Source organism: Psittacula echo (assembly GCF_963264785.1).
Source record: "Psittacula echo genome assembly, chromosome: 6".
NCBI lineage: Eukaryota > Metazoa > Chordata > Aves > Psittaciformes > Psittacidae > Psittacula > Psittacula echo.
In genome coordinates, this window is record NC_137743.1 from 23439773 (window position 1) to 23449730 (window position 9958).

At 50.5% G+C, this 9958-nt stretch overlaps 1 protein-coding gene across 1 annotated transcript in view; it reads right to left on the reverse strand.

Moving 5' to 3' along the window:
- Positions 1–7874, reverse strand: part of LOC308223217 (unconventional myosin-X-like) — a gene marked incomplete at both ends in the record, with an annotated part of 95066 nt that extends 87192 nt beyond the window's left edge. Inside the window, one exon of the mRNA XM_080621970.1 lies at positions 7470–7874. Within this exon, the coding sequence (XP_080478096.1) occupies positions 7470–7874 (405 nt within the window). The remainder of the gene's footprint in view (positions 1–7469) is intronic.
- Positions 7875–9958: the final 2084 nt, after the last annotated feature.

The window sequence follows — 9958 nt, forward strand, 5'->3', positions numbered from 1 at the left end:
TAAATTTAGTTCAGTTCCTAAAAGCTAGCACCAGCTCCATGCCTTCCCTACAAGCCCCTCCCCACCTAAAACTTGAATTAAAATTAGTCATTGCCCAGGGCACATTACTCACGTGGATATCTACAGATGTGTATTCCCTGTCTTTGAACATCCCTGACACATCACAGGCTTTCCCACATCCTCTCCATAGCCGTGAAAGGAAGGAGGCAACATGGCATGTGCAAAATCCCAGCCTGGCCCTAGCAGAACCTTCACTGACAATTTAGCAGCTCCAAACTGAGCAAGAGAAGAGCTATCCCTGCCCTGTCCTCAACTTGGACACTGCTTTGGGTCTACTCCCTCTCCTGCCACCAAATACAGTGAGACGGTTTCCTTGCAGCTACCTCCTCTCTCAAATTTGGCCAATGGCTTCATGCTGAAGCTGGGCTGGTGGACAGCTGAGGGGAATTCATGCTCCACAGAGGAGAGCTCAGGGCCTCAGAAAGCCATGAGGATACAGCTGTCTGTTACAGAGATGCCAGCTCCAGCATCATGCCTTCGAGCAGCCATAGTGCAATCCATCCTGTAAAAATCTCAGATGAGAGCCCTGAAGCAGTATTTCTTCTGCAACATTTATTATGCATGATTTGGGATTATGTCCAATACCGTTCTGTATCTTTAACTCCAGTAATTCTCTGCCATGTGGACTTGCACCATCTACTCACACATTGTATGGGAACACTTTTTAATCAGTCTCAACACTGTGAAGCAGAAAATCCCTTTGTCTTGCAGTCAGAGGTGGAAGAACAGAGGAATTTAATCCACCTTCTCTGTCTCATCCATTATTTTCTGCTCTTTTGCTGTGTCCCACCCTATTTGTCATTTCACTAATAAAGTTCTTCAAACTCTTTGCATGAGACATTTGATTGTTCTCAGTGTCCTTCCCTCAGACACCACAAAGAAAGCAAGTGGAGTGCCTCTGAGCTGCAATGCACTGCAAGCCAATCCAAAATAAGAGTGAAAGTGGGAAAAACTGAGAGAAACAGCTCATGTAAGTAAAAGACAGCAAAGACAGAACTGTGTATGTTTCATTATTTTCTCTTCTAAAATCACTGGGGACAAAGACCTGTGTTAGTAGCAACATCCAGCTACTAGATGGGGGTGGCAGCATTGTGAGTAACGATGGAGACATGCAGAAGTTTTTAATAAACATCCCTGGAAAGTACCCCTCTTGCATCACATTGAGATGGGTAGAGTGCTTTCCCATATATTAGTAGATGGAAAGGATGTAAAATGTTTAAAAATCAACAGGTCCAAGAGTTCCCAGAAATCTGTCCAGTAAAGTTTCCCACCAGCCTGGTAACACTGAGGAAATTCCAAGAGATTGGAAGGGTCAGAGCCTAAATGGGGGCGATAGCAGGGTCATCCCAAGTAACCACGGGTTGTTTATTCTGAGAACCCCAGGGAAAATACATGAGTTTTACCCTCAGTTTTTTCAGCTTAAGGATACTCTACATTTAAGTGTTGTCCAGTGTCACTCAACATGTACATTCTTTACATCCAAACATGAGAGATAAATAGACTCTAGTGGCACTGCTCATGTAGAACACAGTATTCTGATAAAAGTCAGCCCATGAGGAGCAAACAGTAGCAAAGGGATCTCAAAACAATTCTTATGAATGGGAAAAATCATGACTAATTGAGGGATTTTCTAACAAAATTCTGCAGAGACAGGATTAGTACTATTTTGTATTCTCATCAAGGACCTAAAATCAAAATCAGTACTAGCAGATGCCAACATCTGGGAATCAGTAAGTACCCACAAACACGAGACCATTAGAGCAATATGGATTCCACAGCCTGCTTGTTTGAAAAAAACAGGATTAAAATACAGCCAAACTGAAAGGTCAGCTGCAGGAGAGAAGGAATGCAAGGAGCACTTCAAACAGAGGAATGTCTTCTGGAAACTCACAGACTCGAAGAGGATTGTGAATTGTTGCACAGAATCTCAGGACATTTGGTTGCAACAAGAGCTGATGCATGTCTGGGATGTATAAACAGGAGTAAGGAAGTTGACTGTTTACTTATACTTTGAGGTGTGAGAAAAGAAGCCTTCCAGAGAAAATCTAAAAGAGTCGGACATTTTTGCTATTCAGAAAGACCCCTTGTAATGCAAAAGTACTTGTGAAAATGTTAATGTCATTATGTAGATTTGCCAGAGCTAGGGCTGCCGTATCTAACCTAGACACTGATAGCAGAGGGAGCACAACAGCATGTGGCCCAAGCATGGGTTGCAAACCTCACCTCGATCCCTGCATACTGAACTACATCTTAGTGAAAGCACATGAATGCCAGCAGTACTGAGGCTGCTGCTTTGCTACCTGCTGTCTCACCTTTGCCAGCAGCCAAGAGGCAAACCGGTGCTGAAGAATAACTTCTTGCAGATAGAGAAGTTATTTGGGATGAAACAACTCTCATGAAGCAGTGGAAAAGTAGGACCCAAAAATGGACGGAGCTGCTAGACACTTTAGAACTGAAGCAGGATTTATTTTAAAACAAGGTTGTGTAACCACTTGAAGAAACTGCAAAAAGCGGGGGATCCTCCAGAAATAAGAACCCTTTCCATAAAGTATGATTCAGCCAAATCTTAATCATTGGCTCAAGACACAGGTAGCAGGAGTCAGCATTAATACACAGCCTTGGTCTTAACCCTAATTTCCACCTTCTCATCAACATACACTGGTCACTGTATATATGAGAGGCTCTGCCACTGGTTCAGTTGCTATGATACTTACTGCATTTATAAGAGTCCCTCGGACGCTGTGCCAAGCAGTACATGGCAGACAGGCCCTCCGGAGGTGTTTTTACTGGGACTCAGCTCCACAGCACTGCTGAACTGTGTGCAATCTCAGATGGAAATGAGGAGACAGAACAGCAGAGCTTAGGGTAACTGGAGGATAACCAGGAAACAGACTCACAGAAGTTTCAGTCTTAATGATCACATTTAAACAGCTTGTACCTTCTCCTTGAAGCAAAATGGGAAATAAGAAACTGCGAAACATTTCTGATTATTATGTAAAAAACCGAAAAAAATAAAAAATAAAAAAGTGAGGCTAGAAGTGAAACCAGAGCTGTACGAGGGTGGTTTTGGAGGCAGTGATGGGGCAGCTAGACTGGCCCATGGAGACCTGGCTGCTCTTCAAGTGGGGGCTCCCATACAGTGCCTGAGCCAGCTCACACTCACACCACTGATAGTACCTGACAAGGTCACAGCTCATGCAGTCTGGCTCCAGATGAATGTCCTGAGGAGAGAGCTAGCAGGACTCCCTCCCTGCCGCCAGACACTTCTTCATGTCACCTTTGGCACAGGAGTTTTCTTCCCCACAATTGTGGCTCAGGAACAGGCAGCCAGGCCCTTTTGCCCCACCTCTGCCTTTCCATCGCTTAAACAGTTTTGGGGGAATGCGGCTGGGATGGAAGATTCCACATGTAAGAACATCCATGCTGCACTAACCCAATGGATATCTTCAAGGACAGTGGTACTTATCTTTAGCTGAACTACACAGACTAATTAAATACAGAGGGGTTGCTCTGTTTGGTATTGACTCAGAGAGCGTCACATATGCAGCATGGATGTAACAGTTCACATTTCTCTGTCTTTTCTCAGTCCCTTCAGATCCTCTTTTCTAAGAGGTCACAATATTCTCCGTAAACTCTAAGAAAAGGTCATCGGGGAAAGTTAGCAAAGCACACGCTCCTCAGAGGAAGAGAGAGGGTTGGTGGGAATACTTCATGGAGCAGCCTCATTTCTGAAAAAGATGATGCTCTACCTACTATTTCCTTCCTAAGCCAACAGTAACAGTTGTTAACACATGGGCACTCAGCTCACTGTTATCTGGAAAGACAGCACATCACTCATGGTCAGCATCAACTCACTCAGCTGAACCATTTCCCTCATCTCAGACAAGAATCTCTGGAAGAATCTTCCAGCACATCTGGCCATGCTCCTTTCTCACAGGAACTCCACCTTCTCCCATTTGCAAGGAGCATGGGGAGGGCAAACCAAGCTGTTGAGAAACCTAATCTAGCATGCCACGTACAAGCCCTCCCCAACAGTACAAGCTGGGCTCCCTGGGGACACTGATCTCTGAAATATGCATCCAGGCAGCTTCAACAGCTCAAAGCTGGTTAGAATCTCATGTACAACCAAAAATCAGAGCAGTCCTGTACCTGCTGCACCCATGAATAAGGCAGGCTCCATACTCCAAGGATGCATTCACAGACAAGTCACTTCAGTTCTTCTCCTTACCCATGTACTCTGTCTGCAAATGTTTACACACTGGAGTTTACACCAGGACTGAGGAACCATCAGATGCTTGGAGGACAGCATATACAGTTGAGTATTACGTGGCCAGCAAATGGCTCTGCCGACTAGCTGATGGCTTTGTGGAGTAGTCACACACTTCCCACTTGCATCCAGTAGTCAGCACATCTGCGCAGCAGCCAAGGCAAAGCTGCCGGAGCGCGAGAGACCTGCCAGAGCTGCTTGCTCCCAACCTCAGTTTGGGACTAAGAAAGCAACTCAGATGCACACATGGTGGCAACTCAGGAAGCCCTTTTCCTCCTCCATGGACTTGACTTTGAGGCTCCACTCCGGTCTGCATGTGTCCCTGGGGAAGACGGCTCCTTTCATCACCTGCACCGCAGATGTCCCAAGCTACAACAATGAGAGGGGCTGTAGCCAGGGGAGGATATGGGACAGTAAGTGAAGACCAGGTCAGCTGTAGAGAAGACAGCTCAGACCACCACAGCCATGCAGAACATGAGCACAAGATCCCCCCAGCCTCTTTCTTACCATGTCAGAAAGCTTAAGAACTTAAGGGGATTCATTTTACAACACAGATGAAAAGCACTGCAATTCACCAAAAGAGCAATGAGGAAAACTGTTTAATGTTTAAAATACCAGCACTTCTATGCCAGTGGCAGAGAACAGAAGGAGCACCTTTGACTCCACTGGATGCTTCTTCTCAGTGCAGGCTGATCATAAGGCCGTGCTGACTGGTCACTCCAACTGGAGAGCAGAGAGGGATGGGATGGGAGAAGTATCTCCTTCAACCCTGGCCACAACATTCCTGCTCCTTGGGGAAAATTGGAGAGCGAGTCACATCCTCTGTGTCACCCTACATCCTGCCCGCACTCCAGACACACAGGGAAACCATCATCCGTCACCATGCCACAGCCCTGGTCTCCAGGGCCCCTCCTCCCTGTCTGGGCACAGGACCCACTTCAGCAGCCAAGAAAGGAGATGAGGAAGCACACATCATCTCAGCTCCTCTGCTCACACCCAGCTGGATCAAAGGTGTCATTCACCACATCTCTGAGCCATGCTGCACACCAGACCTCAGATGGCAGAGGCACATGCCTTTGTGCTGTACCACTTGCTGAGAATGAAGGCTTTCTCCCCCTTGGGACACCACAGGGGAAGAGTGATGGCAGCATGCACCCAAACTCTCTGTTCCTGAGGTCAGCAGTCAGAGGAGGGCATGGCACATGGGAAGCCCTCCAGCAGCATCAGTCTGGCACAACTGGCCAAAACTATTTCCCTCTTGGCAGAGCCAGGACAATAAGTAGGTTTGAACCTATCCCTAAGCCACTTACCATAGATAAACTTCAAACAATAGGAACTCCTTTGGTTCACAGCATGCTGAGGGCAGAACAAGGGAAACTGAGAAGACTCATGGCATCCCCAACTAACCCCAGACAGTGACCACATTGCTGAGCATGGTATCTAAATGCTGCAAGCACAGCAAGGGAGCCTGCAATGGCAAGACCAACAACATGCTGGGGTTTAAGCTATCCATTGTCAGGGATGACATATATCCCCTCGGACAAGCTTGGCTTCTGCTGCAGCAGAGAGGTGGAGCAACTCCCTTCTGCACAGGCATGCCCTCCCACCAAGAACCCCCTATAGAGAAGGAGGAAGAGCTGCTGGGGTGCAGCAAATGCCAAACATTCCCCCTCCAGGGAAGCCACGTTCCCTCTCTCCCACCCCCACTGCCTTTCCTGCAAAGGAAAGCTTGATGCTTTCCCACACATGCTCGCCCTGACTCTCCAGCCTTGGCCACCTTGCTTCACCAGGGTTTAAGCCTGTGATTTATGAGAGATATAAGACTCCTAGAGAGTCTCTGGCTTCAGGACTGCCCCTCAGCCTTTCCTTGGAAATCAATGGTAGAAACATGCCTGAACAAGTGGAGTTGGACAAAGCCAGCAGTTCTCTGCTGGGTGCTACTTGCTGAGACATGAACCTCTGGGCATCCCCTCTCCAGCCTCTCATTACCATCAGGCACTTCAGGCTCCTTGGTGGCTACTCCTGTTGCAAGAGGCCTGGAGGTTCCTCGTGACAGAGGAGTGGGCATAAAGGCTCTGCTGAAATGGCCCTTTGGGAAACTGTGGCCTCCATCTGATTAGATACAGGCAGCCCGGGCTTCCAGGAGCAGCAAGTTAATCAGTTAATGGCTGAAAGGATCCTGGGCCATGTGCTGCGCATGCCATGGGGCAGCCCCAGCAGCACAGCCCCCGAGGCAGCCACTCCTTTCTCTCTGGGATCAGATCTCGGAGAACATCTGTTCTGATAAAGAAAGTACTTCACCAAGGAGGAAGCAGGCCTGAGCATCCATCAGCTGCTCCAGCACCCCAACCAGCGGCTGCTCCTGGGAGGGCTGCCAGTTCCCTCACCGCACCCAGGACACAGCAAGGGCCAGACACTGGATTTAATGGTGTGGAAACCAACCAGGGTTTGGAAGGGGTGAATGTCTGATGCCCCTGGCCCCAAATAAGAGGCTTTCAGAGCTCAGCTCAGACCTCAGGATGGCTCCATTACCCCACAGTGCCTGCCATGCCCACTGCCAGTGCCATGGGCACCCACTGTCACCCATGGGGCCAGCAAGGGCTGCCCCAGCCTTGCACCCCCTGCCCCTCACAACCAAAGGCAGCATCAGGCTGGGCTGGAAACCTGCATATGCTCAGGCAAGGAAAAAGGCAGAAATAATTTCGGGGTATCTGAGCTGTGCACAGCACCAGCACATGCATTAAGACTGGATATTACTTCCCCACGCCCACCCCCGGGCAGCATAGTGCCTCACACGGCTGCTGTACACACCCAAGGCCAGAGCAGTGGGGCAGGCTCAGGACCAGAGCCCACGCCAAAAAGGTAGAAGCCTGGCTCCGGAGCAGGTCCTGCCCGTCAGCGTGAAGGTGACTGGGCAGAGGTACCGAGGAGGCAGAGGACCAAGGCGAAGACTCCCGTTGCACGCTTCCCGGTTCCGCACCGGCTCGGCTGTGGCCCGGTGCCACAAGCGGCGAGCCGAGCCGTGACAAGCACACACAGGCAGGAGCAGGCTCCGGACTCTTCAGTCGCTCCGGGGGATTTAAGCAGCATGCGAGCAGTCTCTGGGCAGCCATGACTATCATGCGACAAACCCCCCCCGCACGCAAGCAGCCCTCAGCCTGAATTGCTGGAGCCGCACATCACCAGGGCTCCGGCTCCCGTAACCCGTTTTGCTCCCCACAGGGGCTGCCTGACCCTTGCCGCTCTGGGTCCGGTGGGCGCTCGGCGACAAAACCCCCCTCACCTCAGCGCTCAAGGAAAAGTGCGACCGGGACCGCCCGGGTGAGGGGCTGCGGCGGCCCTCTGCCAGGCCGGGGCAGAGCCCGGCAGCCCCGACCCTGAGCACTGCGGCTCTGTGCTCGTCCCACCCGGGACCTGATCCTGCGGCCGGCCTCGGCCCGGCTCCCTCGCCTGCCGCAGCCCCTGAGCAGGGGCGAGCAGGCGGAAAGGCAGTCCCCTGCCGCCGCCTGTCCCCGCCGCTTCCTACCTGGCGAAGAGCGGCGTCCATCGGCGGTCTCGCCCTGCACAGCACTGCCGGCCGGCTCTCAGCTCCGCATCGCCGCGGCCGGGGGGGGGCACGACTCGCCAGCCCCGCGCCGCTCTGGCTCCGCCTCGCCGGCAATGGGGAGCGGCCGGGCCGTCCCGCTACGCTCCGCTCCGCCCCGGGGCGCAGGGAGCGCGGCCGCTGCGACGGTGGAGGCTGGGGGAGGGGGGGGTTGAACCTTGGCGTGTGCTGAGCATGTGGGAGCAGGGGAGGTGGTCACACTGCTGCGGGCAGCTCGGGGTGCAGGGCATCGTGATGCCGAGAAAGGCTTGGGGTTTTGGAGGCGCTGGCGAAGCCAGTGCTGCCAGCGGACCCACGGCAGGGAAGAGGAACGACCTCTGTACACAGCCACAGCGGCCAAGTGCCGGTTTCGGAAGGACAACTGATGTCGGATAGAATAGCTAGCCTTTGGGATCTGGGATCCTTTCAGCGGTTGTCATAGCAGGATATAGTGAGAGAAACCGTTAACAAGCATTCTGACAGAGCTTCAAAATCATGTCTCTGAGATCTGGAAGAGCTGGCGCAGAGCAAGAGGCTGGGTGAAGTTTGTCAAAAAAGTGTGGCTATATCATATTTCATGAAAGCCTACACTGTGAGGGTGTTTCTTGCAGGAAGAAATTATTTCTTCATTCTGAAAGGAAGGAGATTTAACAGCAAGAGGGGGGACAACACAAATTCGGGGTTGTTGCTTGAGGTTTTTTGTTATTTTTGTCAATAATATGCTTTTTAACTACTTAAAAACACAGAGAGGGTTCCGAGGGAGATCGCAGTGTCTTGTCCAATCTCTGCTGCAAGACAAAGTCACACCTAGGCTGCTGTCTAACCCATGATGACCACCCCACCAGCCTCTTCCATTTTCACTATATGAACCTTTTGGTAAGGACTTCTAATGTATGAGTCACTGTCACTGTGTCCTTCCATTTTGAAATGACTGAGAACACACCACTGAGAACTACCCTGGGCATGACTACCCAGCCTCTTTTGTACTTGTGCTGGCTTAGATTAATCTACACCACTTTTCCTGTTTTATGAAAACATCATGCAAGACAGTACCAGAAGCCTAACTTACAGCCCTTAACTCACGGTCCTTAACTCACATCTAATACTTCTGTCTGCATGGCCAGTTATCTTGTGAGTGTAGGGGATTAGATCAACTCAATAGAAATGTATCCTTGACAGTCCTCTCTGCAACCATACGTTTGTCATCAGGCTGTTTCTGCCACCATCAGCCTTCTTCCCATAGAAGGGCAGTTCCTCCTCTGCTACTGCTGCTTCTGCAGACCATTTTGGTTGTTCAGCTACTGGATGGTCACCACAGGAGGCTGTCAAGCTCCTCACAGCCATGGGGAAGTTGAGGAGCACACCTCTTGTTTACCTCTTCTGCCTGCCTGCCAAGAGTCTCCACCAGCACACATCCCCAGATAACCCCTCCCAGATCTCTCCAGTGGAGAAACTTTGGTGGTGGTTCTTGTCATCTAAAGCTATTCATCAAGGCATGACCCTCACAGCTGTATGTCAAGGGAGATCTGACAACGAAGTGACAAGCTAACAGCAAACCTATTCCCAGCAAACTCACCAAGCAATCTAAATGCACTCATCATAAAGTTAGGGTCCTACTCTTCTTTCTTTGGACAGGGTCCTTGTGATCTTTTCCCTTTCCTGTTCATCACCTTCCATAGAGTGCTGCAAGGCTGAGTTCCTACACACACCTTGGAAAAAGTCTAAACCCATCACTGCTGCAGTTTCCAGTACAGTGGCAATTGTGCAGCACACATTTTGCTGGGCTGTACGGAAGCAGTTGCTGTTCCAACCTGACAGACCTCTCTGCAGCTCTGAGGCAGGGGGCTAATACCTTGGAAAGCCCAGGGCGGGGTAAGGAACCAACCTGTCAAAAGACAAAAGTTTTTAGTTGAGTGACACCTTCTAAGAGGGAAGAAGAAGGTGGCTTGACCGAGCCCTCAGAACAAAGTAGCTTTCCAAAAAATGCAGGCAATAAAAGTCACATTCTTCAAATGCAGCAGCACTGGCTAATGCAGTAAGCCCTGTGC